This window comes from Scleropages formosus, chromosome 3 (assembly GCF_900964775.1).
Source record: "Scleropages formosus chromosome 3, fSclFor1.1, whole genome shotgun sequence".
NCBI classification, from domain to species: domain Eukaryota; kingdom Metazoa; phylum Chordata; class Actinopteri; order Osteoglossiformes; family Osteoglossidae; genus Scleropages; species Scleropages formosus.
In genome coordinates, this window is record NC_041808.1 from 2,979,659 (window position 1) to 2,996,682 (window position 17,024).

At 47.6% G+C, this 17,024-nt stretch overlaps 2 protein-coding genes across 3 annotated transcripts; one reads left to right on the plus strand and one right to left on the minus strand.

The window, feature by feature from the left end:
• Nucleotides 1-1,385: 1,385 nt before the first annotated feature.
• ush1gb (Usher syndrome 1Gb (autosomal recessive)) lies at nt 1,386-6,324 on the minus strand. The gene is made up of 3 exons (XM_018736262.1): nt 6,158-6,324; nt 2,494-2,932; nt 1,386-2,153 (listed from the first exon to the last, which is right to left on the minus strand). The coding sequence occupies exons 1-3, from the start codon at nt 6,322-6,324 to the stop codon at nt 1,386-1,388; spliced, it is 1,374 nt and encodes a 457-aa protein (XP_018591778.1).
• Nucleotides 6,325-7,975: 1,651 nt separating this feature from the next.
• Nucleotides 7,976-14,037, plus strand: LOC108924769 (proton channel OTOP3-like). 2 transcript variants are annotated; one of them, XM_018736321.2, is made up of 7 exons: nt 7,990-9,048; nt 10,107-10,243; nt 10,729-10,787; nt 10,929-11,074; nt 12,091-12,758; nt 13,282-13,464; nt 13,571-14,037. In XM_018736321.2, exons 1-7 carry the CDS (start codon nt 8,652-8,654, stop codon nt 13,739-13,741), a joined length of 1,761 nt encoding a protein of 586 aa, XP_018591837.2. In that variant the 5' UTR covers nt 7,990-8,651; the 3' UTR covers nt 13,742-14,037. The 2 variants fall into 2 exon arrangements, with proteins under 2 accessions (XP_029106391.1, XP_018591837.2); XM_029250558.1 differs by lacking the exon at nt 13,571-14,037 and having other exon boundaries at nt 7,976-9,048; nt 13,287-13,442.
• The last annotated feature ends 2,987 nt before the right edge of the window (nt 14,038-17,024 follow it).

Consider the following 17,024-nt stretch of genomic DNA (forward strand, 5'->3'; position numbering starts at 1 on the left):
AAATGCAGATTTTACAGTTTGTGTCATATTCACATAGAGTTTACAACATATTTCAATCTTATTTACATGTGTAAATGTCATTTCAATCTATGTCGAAATCTTGGCCAAGTCACCTGTCATACCGTGGTCCAACAGACTAACGATGTTATTCAACATCTGACCACCAGGTGGAACCACTGTCCACCATTGTCCACCACTGTCCACCAGCGTCCACTAGCGTCCACTAGCATCCAGCAACTTTGTAATTGCACCGGTATTTTTTTTTTTAAAAAAAAACGTCATACCCCTTTTTTCATATAACAGGTTTATTATTTAGTGGAGCAGCCATGAGCCAAAGGATGACAGTGTCTCTGTGTAGGGTGCACCCTGCGCTTTCCACATGGCCTCCAGTTATTAATAAGCTCTTACTGATCACTTACATTTATTTATTTAACAGACGCTTTTCTCCAAAGTGACTTCAAATGAACTCTATGTAGTGTTACTATCAGTCCACACACCTTATTCACCGGGGTGATTTACGCTGCTAGATACACTACTTACACTGGGTCACTCATCCATACAGTGGAACACACACACTCTCTCTGTGTCACTCACACACTATGGGGAACCTGAACAGCACATCTTTGGACTGTGGGGGAGGAAACCAGAGCATCTGGAGGAAACCCACACAAAACAACATGCAAACTCCACACAGACTGAGCAGGGATCAAACCCATGTCCTCTCGCACCATCCAGTCACTGTGAGACAGCAGCGCTACCTGCTGTGCCACTGTGCTGCCACTCATGGGTGAATGAATGAATAAATGAATGAATGAAAATACAGAATTAAAATACAAGACAGAAACAATTTTTTTACAAATATTACAAAACATGCCAACGCAAACATTGTAATGCATAAAAATACTTTTTAACCTGGAATTGTAATTATTTTTAGTTGACGTGTTTTCATCGCACAGGAAATAATGGTAATGTGACCTGTTTTGTGAGGAAAGGCTGTATTATGACTTGTTTTCAATGCCTCTTGTACTCGGACCATTATTTCAGCAATTGGGAACATAAACACTGTCAAAATTCATTGGCATGCGGCAGCTGGTAGTTTAGTGGTTACAGCTGCTGCTTTTGGACCCCCGGGTTGCAGGTTGAACTCCCACCTCTAGCTGTAGTACCCTGGAGCAAGGTACTTACCCTAAATTGCTCCAGTAAATTTACCCAGCTGTATAAATGGGTACGTAATTTTATGTCACTTTGGAGAAAAGTGTGACATGTGAGTAAACGGGAGTCTCGTGTCCCCAAACCCTAAAAGACCACAGGAGTGAATTCTGACAAAGCAGAAGACGAGAAGATGTGCTGTGAACCCACACAGAAAACACTCACGCAGTTGGCACTCACAGGTGTGTGTCCTGGATGCCACCTGGAGCTTCCAGGGTCTCCTTCCTGCGCCTGCAAGCCTCCAGGATCTTCCTGCGGGGCCCCAGTGGGACGTCGATGCCCTCGAGGTCACTGTCGGAGCACAGCAGCAGAGCCTCCAGGTCGATCTTCTCACCACAGAGCATAGTAAGGAGCTCGCTAGTGCCGTGTGCAGCGAGGAAGGCTTCCAGCGGAGCAGTCTTGGGCGTAACATAGTTATCATTATCATCATCGTCATCCAGGTCTGCCTCGTCCCAGGGCACCTCCCACAGATCATGCTCCTGCAGGCTGCTAATACTTCTGTCCAGGCTGGAAGATCTCTGCAGGCCCCAGAGTTGCGTTGACAAGCTATCCCCCGTGCCGTCCCCAGCCCTAGCGTAGCTGCGTCGGAACACCACGGTACCCAGGCCTGGCCGTTTGAAAAGCGACTCGTGACCCGAGTCGGCGCTGGCCTCCGAGCCAGTGAGGTCGACCCCGTGTAGCCCCGGGTCGCTCATGGCACGTGAGATGGCATCGTTACCGAAGGGGAACATGTTGCGAATGCTGAGGTGTGAGGGTGTCTCTCTGGTGCCCGCATAGGTACCCTGCTTGAGGAACATGACGTCGCGACCCAGCTGCAGGCCCGACAGTGAGCGCACACTGCGGCGCCCGTCCTCTGACACAAGGAAGCTCCCGTCTGCCTGCTTCTTTCTCTCCAACTTCTTCTGGATTTTGGTCTTGCTCTTGGTAGTAGAGTGCAGTGTAGCCTTAGGGTACGTCACAAACACACACACAGAGCTTAACTTTAATCAACAGTAGTGAAGAATGATTAACAGAGTTCCACAGTTGTCAGCAGCAGTCAGAACAGGTCAACAGAATTTAAAACCAGTCAAGACAGGTCAACAGTGGCTAAAAGTGGTTAAGAGTAGTCAAAAGAGGTCAAAAGCAGCCAAGAATGGTCAACAGAACTCAAAACCAGTCAAGACAGGTCAACAGAGGTCAACAACACTCAAGAGTGGTCAACAAGTGGGTTTCCAGCTACAGAAACAAAACAAAACAGATACATGCAAATTAAAAATAACAAATGATGCTGGTGTGGTAACTGACCTGGGAGAAGGAGATGTTGGTGGTGGAAACGCCAAAGTGGCTCAGGGTTCCACATCTTGCGTAACTGGAGATGCCAACAACGTCATTACTCTTGAACTCCCTCTGGTGGCCACGGCGCTCCTGTCTCCGGAGCTGCTTACGCTGCACCTTCAAGCACTCCTGGATGCGGCGCTGGGCGGCCTGCATTGCCCGTTCCTTCAGTTTCACCACCAGCTTGGGGTTGAGCACCATCTGCCTCGTTGCCACCGAGTCAAGGTAGCGCACGCAGTCCATGCGGCTGTGGGCGGCGGCGGCGTTCAGTGGTGTGTGGTACTCATTGTCCAGGCACCACACGTTGGCTCCAAAGGACACCAGGAAGGAGATACAGTTGAGGTGGCCATTGGCAGCTGCCAGGTGGAGCGGCGCGTTTCCCCAGAGGTCACACTTGTCGGGGTCACCCCTGAGGGGAGAGGTAGATATGGGGGGTAATGGGAACTGTGATGAGAAGATTCATCGACCAACAACAACAACACTGTGTTCAACTGACAGGCAACATTGTTCACTGCTTATTTTCCAACTTTATTAAACTTATTAAAGTATTAAAAACTCACGAGATACACAGTACATCTCCACAAAAGACATTTCACAATGAAACAATCCCAACAACCATCATCATTAAAAGATAGATAAGATAAAAAACAAAAAGATAAGATAAGATAAGATAAGATGATACTTTGTCACTGAATGCAATACAATGAAATTTTGTGTGGCAACCCTCAGAAGAACAGCAGCAGAAAGAACACTTGAAAGAAAGAAAGAAAGAAAGAAAGAAAGAAAAAGAAGAATTTGATTGAAACTTTGGAGTCCTCAGCCCTTAGCAGCCTTGTGGGGGGGTGGATGTCGGGGAGAAATGGAGGCAGCAGCTGGCTTTTGTGATCAGTTTTCTCCGGCTGGGCAGGGAGGGGTGTGATGGAGGCCACAGCTCTGGGAGGGAAGCTGTTCCTCAGTCTACAGGTGCGGGATTTTATTGTCCTGAACCGTTTGCCGGACGGCAGCGGTTCAAACAGGGAACGTCATTAATTTCCACAAAAGCCCGTCATTACAAAAGTCCTATCCTCATTTCCATACTAGAGGGATTCTGCAAATAAAAAAAAAAAAAGCAGTGACAAGAATAATTTCCTACACGGCAGGATTCAAACCTTCACCTTCCAAAGGCAGCAACTTTAACCACTACGCCACCTACTGGCCTCATCCCACTTCGGACTGAATAAGAACAGCGAGTTCATTGCTGACTTGCGCCTGGTGTCGTGAATCGCGGAGCCGAACCCGTGGTCATGCTATCCTTCCCTCTGCTAAGGAGGAAAGAGCGCCATTGTGGGGGGTCCGGGGGCAATAGAAAAAGGCGTGCGCTATCGCAGGGTGGGGCATTGTAAACGAGCTATCAGATTCTCCACCGGGGAGGTGGGAACTCTCCTCCTCCACACTTGACCCTGCAAGTCAATACGTAAAGGAGCAACTCCAAAGCCTTCGGACAAACGGAGACTTATCGCCCCGGAACGTGACCTTACTTCCTCGGCCCGAACAATGTCGTCTCTCCTGTTTCCGTGCGGGATTGAATGGCGGCCGTTGTGAGGGCGGGAGGGTGGGGTGGGGTGGGGTGGGGTGGGGTGGGGTGCTGCACCTCTGCTAATTAGGGACCCAGACATGGTGTTTTACACTAAGTGATCCAGGCTGTGTTTGCGCAGAGGACAGAGTTACACACCCACCTGAGGGCCTGTTGGGTTCCTCTCGAACTTCACGCGACACCTGTGATTGAATTAAACATGGCTATAAATTATGTCCCTGGAGATGTTCCAGCTGTTCAATCATAGCAGGAGGGCAAGGTGACTTTTAACCCTGAGGCATATTGGATATCGTCATAAAACGGTACCAGTGTCCATATCAGTCTCAGCAGGAGGCTGTTTCAAGACCCTCCCAACCACCAACGAGCGCTGGGTTCAGTCAGAACCGAAACAAACGACACCTCTCACAGTAACGAAAATAGTTACTGAAGAAATTATGGACTTTTATTTATCCACAGATTTCTTATTCCTCTTATTCCTTCCTTTCTTAGCAACGCATTGTACGTAAATCCGAAACATTGACGGTATTTTAAAATGTATGGAGTCCATATATCATAAGCAATCCTGTCTGCGCGGCTGACCGGTCTCGCGGAGCTAAAAGCACAGCGTGTGTGGAACTGGTGTGAAAAGAAGGTGTGTCGGTGAGCACTGATGGATCAGTGTGGACGGATGTTAATATCACTTGTGAACATGTCCATTAGAGACAGAGAACGTGGTGAGGACGTTCAGAGGAGATCCAGTCAAGAAAAAAGATGCGAAACAGACAAAGGATCGTATTTGGGGGCGGGGGGGGGCTGACCATCCACCACCTCCGTGACCTTTCTCTTTAATTTATTTCAGGCTATTAAAATTCAAGCAGAGGAGGAGAAGTCATGTGGTGTCCAAGGAAAGGGCAGCTGGAGGAGGAGTTAATGGAGATTGGAACTCATTGATGGATCATAACTCATGTGGTGCTAAAGGGCTGGGGAAGACATGGCGTGGGGTGGGGGTGGGGGGGCGGGTATCTGTCAGCAATGAGGGAAATCGCACAGTTCAGGTTAAATATGTATATATGAATGAATGAATTAATGAATGAATGAGACAATCACTGAAGCCCCATTTGATTCAGACCGGAAGCTCGACTGAAAGAGAGAAACAGCAGCAACTTATTATTACACTTCAACAGCACAGCTTTATATTGACAATTATTTCTAAAGAAATATTTTAGTCACCACAGGGCCCCCCCTCAACCTCATCTAACGGTCGCATTCAGGTTTTATTGCTGTATGGCACCTTCTTCTCTGTATCTGCTGCAGCTGGGATGACCAGTAAGTGGCCCTTAGGAATGTACAGCACTTGTGTCTAAATATATACACACACACACACACACACACACACACAGATATAGAATTCTCAACAATCATTTGTATATGTACAGTAAATATTCTACATAAATTATTCTCATAAATATTATTTGTCATACAATTAACCAAGACTGGAAGTGATTTTAGTCTTTTTTTTGCGCTCCACAGGCTTTTTGGCACTTTATTTTTATATTTTAAGAGGTTTTGCCCACTGTGCACCCCACTATGAGACCCACTGTCTCTGTGTGTTACTCACCCCCCCCCTTCCTGAATTTTACCATTTTTATTTTCATTCAGATTTTCTCCGTGCAAAACCACCAGTTGCCCCCCCCAGGCTCCACTTTCTATTGTAATGTAATATTAGCAGAATTATACTCTACGTGTTCGTACAAGATCCGATTTTCAATTTATGCAATTTTTCCTCATAAAAAAGTCGATCATTTATCATTTATTACATTGACCGATTGATATTGATCAGAATATAAATTATTAAAGCACCGTTGTGTGTCGCGTCCAAAAAAAAAAAGAAAAAAAAAATCACAGACAAGCTATTTCAGTTACACCGGCCTTATATAAACTCTGTCCACAAATCATTATAATAATAATAATAATAATAATAATAATAATAATAATAATAATAATAATAATAATAATGATGATGGGACCACGCGCGGTGTTCAGTCGCGGCGGAGCGCTCCCGCGATCCACGGACCCACTCACCCCCTGGCCACGATGATGCGCAGCGCGTCCACGCTGCCGTGGTGGGCGGCCCACATCGTGGGGGTCATCCCGTCCTCGTCGGCGCGGTTCAGATCTCTGCGGGTGGCCTCCTTCAGAGGGGACACGTATCCGTCCCGGGCCGCCCGGTGGTACCTGTCGGCGGACATGGTAAGTGGCGCCGCGCGCGCTGCGCGCGTGTCCCTCCTCCGCCACCGGGGGGCGGGTGGGGGCTTGATAGAGCCGGGGAGTCGTCATAAAACTGGGAGTGGTCTGCGAGAGAAACACACCCTGGACCCCCCCAACCCCGGTCGGGGGTCCGAGCGATCAGGCCGCGTCTAAATCCATACTTTGATCAGACTCGAGTATCCAAGTTACCGCTCGCGGACTCGAGCTCAGTAAACAGTGTACATTGAGGTACAAACACGACGGAGCGCGGCGGTAGCGCGTGCAGTGACCATCTTTTACAATGTTCCGCGTAACTTTTTTATTATTATTATTGCTAAAAAAATTAAATACACATTTGACCAGTTTAAACGCAAACTTGCATTTTTTGGAACCTTGGATTTCGGATTCAAAAACTTTACAAACGAGCCGCCTGAATCAAAGTCCTCGGGAGACGCGTTTCTGTGGGCGTCTTTGATCTGTGTGAAGAAAAAAAAAACAAACTCTTTGATCTTCCTGCAAAATACAAAGACACGTGTAATGGGCAAAAATTATTATAATTATTATTTTTTCACTTTATCCTCAAATAGGAACAGCGCTGATGAGACTCGAACCCGCAGCCGGCGGTCAACGTTTTTGCTCAAAACACTTTTGTGAGGTCATCAAAGGGTAGCCTGAACTCATTAATGAGTAATAATAATAATAATATCATTAATAATGAGAATAATTATTATATTATCTGTCACGATCATAACTAATATTGGTTACAACAGCTGCCTTTGAATCCGAAGGTTTCCGTTTCGAATCCCACCTCCAGCTCTAGTACCCCTGAGCAAGGTACTTACCCTTAATTACTCCAGTAAAATTACCCAGCTGTACAAATGGGTTAGTAGCCTTAAGTATCTCAACAGTGTAAGTGGCTTTGGATAAAAGTGTCAAGTAAATGTAATTGTTAATAAATTAATGATGGTCAGAGTAGGATGTTTTGATTAGGAAACAACTAGTTGGTCTCAACTCATACTTTTCTGATCTAATTAACAGTTTGGAGAAAAAGAAAAAAAAAAGATTTCTTCTACAGAAAATACAGGTTTATGAAAGTTTGGTCACCAGAACACCTGAAATGACCCAGTTAGTGGGCAACAGAGTAACTTTTGTGTGCCCATGCAGTGAGCACTTAGTGCCTCTTAGATGAGCTCCAGATGTTCCAGCTGTAGCTGATCAGTTGAAATGATCTGTTTGACCAACTTGCACCTGGATCATCTGGAACATTCTTGTCCCACCAGCTCTAATCCAGATAGCTAGAGATGGATTATGTCTCCTTGTCAAGCAGGTTTGGGTTTGATGCTCTCATGTTTATCTTCTCCAAGATCAACAGGTTTAAACCAGCTGCAGCTTCGTGGTTCTGGATCACGAGAGGAACTGAGGCTACAGCTCCTGTTCTCTCAGTCTGCTGTTGGGTCCTGTGACTGAACCAAACATGTGATGTTGTATGATGACTGAAACACGTGTTCCTGCCTCTTAAAAGCCTGACCCAGGCCAGTGGTCCCTGTCTTGGTTTGGGCTGTGGTTCAGATCCAGGCTGGGTTCTGCCCTCACTTGCTCCATGAGACTCATTACTCCATCGCTTACTACGCAATACCAGACATCTTAATCTTTTAAAAAGGTGGAGTATTAGTGTGGGTGAGACTGGGTGGAGAATGTGTGTAGTTGAGGGTGGTATATTACTGTGTTCTATATGGCGAAACAGGGAAAAACACAGGCAAGTGTTGGGTGACTCCTCCGCAAGCTGATTGGTTAGGAATGTTTTGAGAGGAACTTATTTGCCTGCCATTGTGCCTTGTAGTTGTATAAGGGAAGCTGGAGAACCTGTTTTACTGCAGGCCGCCTCCGTGCACAGCGGAAGCCCCCCGCCTCGTGGACGCCCACAGGTGCTGCAAGTCTTGACAAATTTATGGACATGTGAGAAGGAAGATTCCTGCGAAAAGCGAGGACTGGAGGGGTAATGAAACCGTGGCGTGTGATCGATCTCTCGCTCTTTCGTGGGCTCCGTGCCCTGCTGCTCTAAACAGCGACCTGGGAAATCGTTCCGATGCTCAGGGTGAAGTTGTCTGAGGGCCACGCTCACGTAGCCTGAGACTTGGGAGGGACAGGGAGGTCTGGACTACCTGCCCACTTATTGTTTCTTCACCCTGGGAGGACAGCTAGGGAGAGGGGGTGGGGGTGAGCGAGATAAAAGCATGAGGACGAGAGAACGGTGTGAGAAGTTCCTACGGCAGGAAGCAAAGGGAGCGTGAGAAAAGGAAGGATATCGAGGAAAGGAGCAAACGGCAAAATGAAAGCTTTGCACCAGAACAGTGAGGAGGTGGTGGCCGACGGCTCGGACCAGGATGCGCTCAGCGAGGCGGACGAGGAGGTTGACGATTGCGTTCAGGGTTTCTCCGATGCCACGGATGACGCCGCCGCTGAAGCGAGCCCTGAAGAATGGATCCCCGAAGGGAGACGGCTGCTCTCCGGCCTGCTGGGGCTCAACGTGGTCATGCTCGGAGCCGCCCTGGTGGCCGCGGGGGCCTTCAATCGGCAGGGGCTGCTGCACCAGGAGCCCCAGATCTTCATCCTCGTGCTGATGGGACTCGGCGTGCTCTGGATGTTGTGGTACCTGCTCTGGGCTCGGAGGCAGCCTGGCCGCCCCCCCGACAAGGACCACCACGCCGGGGGCATGACTGTCACAGGTAACCGCCGACCCCCTGGATGGGGATGCGGGACTCCAGCTGTGTGGAAGTGAATAAACCCAGTCTGTCTACCTTTGACACCAAATGGGTTGTTAATTCAGTACCAGAGGAGGTGTGAATTTGTGATAAAGGTGCAGGTGGTTCTTTATTAAAATTCATGTCCATATCAAACATTGATATCCAAGTTTTTTTTTTAGATTTTAGTTTGGTTTTTTCCAGCCCTGTTTAAGGGGACCAACATATGGCTTTCTGAAGCTCTGCCCAGCACACCTCCTCAGTCTGATCAAGGTCCTGACAGACAAGATTAATTGGCCTTATAACTTAACTTGCTGGGGGAAAAAAAAAAAAATTACACAATTAAAACCATGTTTAGCTGAACCCGTTAGACGACGACTCATTGAGAATGTTTCAGTTACATTAAACTGAACTGATGCTGAGAAAGATGCATTGTAATATTTAATTCTTGCAGGTGTGTCCCTGTAAAATATTCCCTGTGTTTGACAGCTCAAGTATGAAACACTTTTTTTATTTTGACAAGGATTAAACTACAACCTGACCAAAGCATATGAATGATGGTATGCAGTTATTTAACTACTGATTAGTGGAAAACATGGATTTTTTTTTTTTTTTTTTTTTTTTTTTTTTTTTTTGTCATTTCTATGATGTACTACACAATAGAATTCTTTAGCTGCTTGTTTGACTGACTTGTTTGTGTTGTTGCCATAGCAACATGATCAGTGGTTGTTAATGAGAACTGGTTTTCTGCTATTAACCATGTGGGTTCGAACACTTTCTAACTCGGGGCAGCAGCAGGTGGCTAGTAGGGTGGGGACAAACCTCTATCATCAAATTCCAGCCTCCTGCTGCAGTGTCCTCCTTGAGCAAGGCACTTACTCTGAATTGATGCGGTAAAAGTTACCCTGCTGCGTAAATGTGTTAATCAGTGTAAGTATTGTGGTGAACAAACTTCGCATTGTAAGTTGCCAGGGAGAATGGTGTCAGATTTATGAATAATAAATGCTATCTCATCCTCACCCCCCCCCCCCCCCCCATGGCAGTGGTACTCGTGATCTTCTCAGCCTTCAGCCTGGTGCTGCACATCTTCAGGATGGGCTATTTTGCCATGATGGCGCCCTGCAAGCCCCTCGCCAAAGTCCTGCTGCCCTTCGTCGAGTTGGTCTTCCTGGGGTTGCAGGTGGGGTTTGGTCCTGGGACGACCCGTTCCCTGTTTCTCACACGCTCGTAGAATAAATGCATGCATCGCAAACAAAAATCACAAGAGGATGCTGTGACTCCAGTTGCCTGCTTGAACCTGAGAAATTCAGTTCACCCTGGATCTTTGAAGTGGCAAAGTGTATGGTGGTGGGGTTTTTGTCAAAAGGAATCACAGCACAACACTCAAGTACAGGAAGAATTTAAAGTGCTATTTGCTGTTGCAGAAATTAATCAGTGTACAGTACCATGATTGGATTTTAGCTTCATTGCTGTATAGTTGGCAAAAACTCCACATGCAGCTTCAAATTCCTCATAGGAGTCACCTGACACCCGCTGTTGTACTCGCCACATGTTAGAAGGGGCGTGTCAGAACTGTTTTGCTGCAGTCACATGGCACCGTATTTTTACTGCTGTTCGCATGTTGCGGTTGTTTGGCGTCTCACGTGTTTCCCTCTGCTTGATCAGACCTACCTGCTGTGGGCTCACTCCAAGGACTGCATCCACAAGCACAAGGTGCTGACCAGGTGATGTCATTCATCCTCACATCAATCCCCGTTTCATTCGCATGACTTCAGCATGTGATCTTTCAGCTGCTGCTATCAGACATGGAGTGTTTGAGTGGGAGCGTCTTAATGAGAGTGGTGTGTGTGGGGTCGGTCTCTCAGGTCTGGCCTGATGCTGATCCTGTGCTCAGACCTCCTGCTGTGGCTCAGCGCTGTGACCGAAGACACTGTTCACATGGAGATCGAGCTGGAGAGGGAGAACCAGAACTTCTCCTCTCCAGAAAATGATGCCGAGGACCCAGACAAGGGTGCGCTCATCAACATGTCACTATCACCTAACACCGTGGTTTCCATTTGTGTGCCTCACAGCACCTGTGCTCTGGCTTTGGATATGGGTTTGAAACTCTGTGTGGTGTTCACATGTTCTCCCCATCTTCAAATGGGTTTTCTTCAGGTGCTCTGGTTTCCTCTCACAATCCAAAGATATGTTTTCATGTGTATTGGTGACTCTAAATTGCCGTGTGTGTGTGTGTGTGTGTGTGTGTGTGAGAGAGAGAGAGAGAGAGAGAGAGCCCTGTGATGGACTGGTCTCCCCACCAGCCTCATACCCACTGCTTCCAGAATATGATTTGGACCATTTTGGGTATATTATTATTGATTATGGATTTATGCTCTCAAGCACTTCAAATACCTTCTATTATCAGTGCAGGTCCTCTGTCACCACATTAGAATGCACTGGAAGGGTGGGCATACAGTGGTTCTTGGACCTCCGGGGGTATATTTTCCTCTTCTCTGTGGCTAGGAGTTTTTGTTTTCCTCTTCTCATCTCAGCAATTTTCCATAATTGCTGCTTTTCCAGTATTGTATCTTTCAAGAAAACCTTGTTTCTCACTCTCTCTATGGTGAGAAAAGCACAAGTGAAGCTCCTTCTTACAGCCTGATCCTTGAACTCACTGACTGGAAAAAGAGCCCGTAGCCAAAAAAAGGAAGTTCTGAGAAAAGATAAATAATAGCATGGATACCAAGTATCAGCTGAGCAAAGACAGTCTCTCTCAGCCCTTTTAACCCAGGGCATTTTTCTACATAATAGTGGTAGAGTATCTGCTGGGGCTTCCATCTGCAGCCAGCTCACACAGAGCCATTTTAATCTGGTGGTTCTTTCAGTTTAAGTGGAGGAATTATGCTGTCTGCTCTATCCTGATGTTCACTAGACCCCACCTGAAGATCTACAGGCCCATCTGGTCTGACGTGGGCAGAATTGTTTTCTGGACACGTCCACAGATCCACGTTGGAATCGCTATTTAACATGTACATTTGGTTTCAGAGCCTGATGACGTGGGCCAGTGCTGGTGCAGCCCGTCCACGGCGTGCCGGGTTTTCCGCAAGGGCTTCGAGGTGCTCTACCCCTTCAACATGGAGTACTACCTCATGGCAGGTTGCATGCTGTATGTCATGTGGAAGAACGTGGGCCGCCACGTGGGGCCCAGATCCCACGCAGAGCGCAACCAGAAGCTCACGCTGCGCCTCCTGCGCCGCAGTGGCATCCTGTTGGGACCACTGGCAGGGCTGCTGGTTCTCCTGGTGGGTGTGGCTACCTTCATCCTGTACCAGATCTGGGTAGGCAGTGACCGTCGCAGCGAGGCCTTCCTCCTCTTCTACGGCTACCATCTGGCTGTGATGCCGGTCATGTCCATATGCTGTCTGGTTGGCATAGTCATCTACGAGCTGGAGAAGAGGGCTCGGGAATTGGGACACAACCCAACGCGTAGCCTGGATGTGCTCCTTTTGCTGACAGCTGCTGTTGGTCGGCTCTTGCTCTCCTACTTTTGCTTGGTGGCTGCCATGGCAGTGGGGTCCAGCGATCTCCAGGGAAGCATGGAGCTTGCCTACTCCATTGCCTGCCTGGTGGAGCTGGTCTTCCAGAACATGTTCATCATCGACGGGCTCCACCGACACCCAAAGCGCAAGCGTGCCAAGGGGAACAGGTGGCTGGTAAGACGTTCTCATTGTTTGCTTTCAGTTCATCCCTTTATATCCCGTTCAGTCATGGCCAGTGACCCAACTGAAACACACACTCGGGGGAGGCGGGGTAAACGCCAACACGCAGGGTGTCCAATTTGCAAACTGCAGTCCTTGTTGGCCTTCACCATAAGACACTTGGAGAGCATTGCTTGCTTGATTCCACCTGCAGCCCTGTAGGTATCCAGCCAGCCATAGCAATATGGGAGAAGGAACCTCAACTTTCTCAAAGAACACAGTAATTTCTTCTTAAAGCCTTGTTGCCATAGATAGTGCAAGATGGATTGATATCAAGATCCCAATTAAATGACATCCGGTGCTGGCCCCCACAATACCAGTAGTAGAACATCATACAGTGAAGTCCAACCAAAGGGTGTCCACTGCTGGTTCCAGTGCATGAGTTGTGGAATATCATATGAAATACAGACCTAATTGTAAGTCACCACTGTATAAAAGGGACATGGCGCAAGACGTCTAAAAGATTCTCTGTTCAAAGTCAAGGCTGAAGAAGAAAATGATCTCAGAGATGGAGGTGATGGAAGGACCTGCAGAAGATGGGGTGCTAAGTAAAGGCAAAGAGGCAACATCACCTGTGAACAGGGAGAAGGCCTCCAAGAAGACATGGAGCAAAAGAGCCCTTCAGGAGATCTGTGCTTTCCTCATCTTGGCCAATGTTATGGTGGGTTTTCTTGGCATTTAACTCAAGATGGTAATGGTGTACCAGTGAAGAATGTATAAGGTAATCACCATGTTTTTTTTCTTTCCCCCTCTCTGCAACACTGCAGCTGTGGGTCATCCCTGCCTTCGGCGCCCACCCGCATTTCCAGAATGGGCTGGGGAAACAGTTCTATGGTTTCCGGGCTTGGTTCATCCTGGTCAACCTAGGCCAACCCCTGCTGGTCTTCTACAGGATGCACTCTGTGAGTGCACTGATGGAGCTGCTCATCTCAGCATGAACGGTGGGGGGGGGGCTTCGGCCTCTACGATTGGAGGACTGAAGGCCACATGACACCCCCCATGCAGTTTTTCCATATTTATAAGTCATGTGCGGTGAAACATTTTTACACCGAAACCTTTTATTAACTGAGGTCATGGTTTTCAAAGGGCTTTTTCAAATGTGAAAAATAAGTCTTGTATTCCTCAGCAAGTCTCAAAGCAATATAATGCAGTGATTTAAAAATATATTAATATAATGTGCCAGCTATGATCTTCGACTGTGTGCGGCTGTAAGGCAGCAGTTATGTATTATTAAAGATGGTGAATTAAGTCAGTGACTCAGAGCCGTTTGTCAGGCTGAGCTCTTCATTACTCAAACTGAAGGAGCTTAAACCCCTGTCTAGTTTATCACAAAGTCTGAATGTCATTAGAGTGACTGTGCAAGTTCTGAATTTCTAGTTTTAATTAACATCCACGTAATTTCCCTCCGGTTCCTGTTTTGCTGAAAGCAAGGGCCAGGCGTACGAATGCTGCAGTTCAATGGCGAAGGGGGGGGGGACTGTAAGGTAGGTTCGGACACGGTATGAATTTGTGCCAAGAAGTAATGCAACTGGGCTATCTGCGGTTAAAAAGACTAAAATAAGTCCCTCGAACCTCTGTGCGTTAGGCTCCGCAGGCTGTCCAAAATCAAATAGTCCTACTAGGGAGTTTTCCCCTGCGAATACCGTGGTCATTCCACCCCCCCCCGCCACAGCAGTCCAGCACTAAGGTTCTGCTGCCCCCACCTAAAATCTCTAGTGCTGTATTAGGTCTGATCCCAAAGGCCGAGAGGTGACAAAGTAATGTACGTGATGGTTTATTTCCCTGGTGTCACTGCTGTCAAACTCATGGTGCTCCCTAGGGTTCGAGATGCTTCATCTTCCCTGCTAAGGAGGAAAGAGGGCCACTGGGGGGGGTCCCAGGTCCATAGAAAAGGTGTGTGCTATCGGAGGGTGGGGCATTGTAAAGGGCTATCAGATTCTCCATGGGGGGGGGGGTGGGAACTCTCCTCCTTCACACTTGACCCTGCAAATCAATAGGTAAAGGAGCGACTCCAAAGCCTTCGGACAAACGGCGACTTATTGCCCCGGAACGTGACCTTACTTCCTGGGCAAGAACAATGTCGCCTCTCCTGTTTCTGTGCGGGATTGAATGGCGGTTGTGGGGGTGGGGTGTGACCGCACCGCAACGCAACGCTACACCTCTACTAACGAGGGACCCGGACAGGGTGTTTTACACTAAGTGATCCAGGCTGTTTTTGTGCAGAGGACAGAGTTACACACCCACTTGTACCTACCCTAAAGTGCTCTAGTGAAATTACCCAGCTGTTGAAAGGGGTAAATAATTGTCAGTACCTTAACAGTTCAAGTTTACATTTACCTGATGCTTTGCTCCAGTGTTGTTACAGTGACTCAGGCAACAGGGTAGTTTCACTGGGGCTAAGTATGTTGTGCAAGGGTACTACAGCCAGAGGGGGGATCAAACCTGCAACCTTCAGCTCTAAAAGCAGTAGCTCAAACCACTAGGCTACAACTCTAAGTTGCTTTGGACAAAAGAGGTAGTTAAACAAATGTAGTTGGTTTTTACCCCTCTTTTGAGGAAAGGGTACTGACAGGGTAAATCTGGTCCAGTTTACACACTTGGCTGAGAGCCCTTTATGTTCAGAGGGGTATCAAATACAGCGTTTACGGCTTTACCTGAAGTCGACCACCGGGTGCCCCATCTAGCGCTCCCCAGGGCTTATCTCGATATATAGGCAGTCCCTCGGTTACGAACATCTGACTTACATACAACCTGTAGTTACGAACAACCATTCGAGTTACATACAATGGTTTGTAAGAACAAACGGGCACTTCAAAACATAGCGCATCTACAGTGGGTTGTTGGCCCGAGGAAAGACAAAGACTTGACTCTTTCCGGTCAGACTGCCATACCCACAACCTCGCTCCGAACGGTCACGCCTGCCTGAAATCAGAGCAGCGGGGTGTAAAGAAGCCGCACCCGCACACCCTGGTTGCAGAATCTCATTTGAGAAACTTGTTTCTCCAGCACTCGCGCGTGACCCCAGGACAAGCTATCCATCATTCCAAGTCTCTTGTTCTCCTCGTTCCCGCTCCTGACGTCCACGGCTCCCGACGCTTGCGTCATCTCCTTGCCTATGACATCGGATTCTCCCCAAGACCTTCGTTTGCGCATCGACCGACCCGCGCCTGTCCCCGACCGCGAATCTCACCTGCTCCCTTGTGTAGCGACATTAAAGATCCCGTAACTGGGTCTCCACACACCTCAGTCTCCTGCCCGCTCAGTATGACATGGACCACGTTGCTGTTAAGTGTCTTGTGTGTGTTACTGTATTTGGCTTTAATTTTTTTGTTTTTACCCTCGTCGCCATGGTACCAAAGTGTAAACGTGATGCAAGTGATGGTGATGCATCAAAGAAAAGGAAAATGAGCACGACGGAAACTGAAGCCAAAATAATAAAGCAGTCGGAAAAAGGTGAAACACCAACAAACACCGGAAAAGAGAACATGAAAGTTTCTATAATGTTTTTTATACCTACACACACACTCTCCTCTATTATAAACTGTAGTAACATTTATCATTATTATGTAAAAGATGTTTTAGTGTCTCCAGAGGTGTTTCCATAATGTTTATGTATAGAAGGGTACACTATACACTAAAACAATTAACTGACATTAGATACAAACTGTAGCGAATTGTTCCGACTTACATACAAATTTGACTTGAAGACAGTGAGGAACGGAACTCGTTCATAAGCTGGGGACTGCTTGCACCCTGCTTGTTCTTTCATAGCAGGAGGGGAAAACGAGGTACAATCCTGATGAAAAGGGGAAACGGACAGATGTTCATAACGGCTCCCATTGTGCCTATAATAGTGGAGATGGTCGGTAGATTCAGAGGAGATCCAGTCCAGACTGGAGAAGGGAAACAAGCAAGAGGGGGGGACGGTGTGTGTGTGTGTAAACTTATTAACCCCCTCCCTAACCCCCAGTGAATGACCTTTCCCTTTAATTTGCTCTCTATCATTAGACTCCAAGCAGAGGAGGAAGAGCAATTTGATTTTGTGTGTGTGCACGTGCGTGCATATGGGGGGGATGGGGTGGGAGCAGCTGGCGGTTGAGGTAATAGGAACCGCAGCCAAATGATGATGAAAAATCATACTTGTACGCAAATGGGCTGTTTGACATGTGGCAGAGCGGGACGTTCCAACCTTTCGTTCAGAACTCGCTCTCTCTGGGCTCT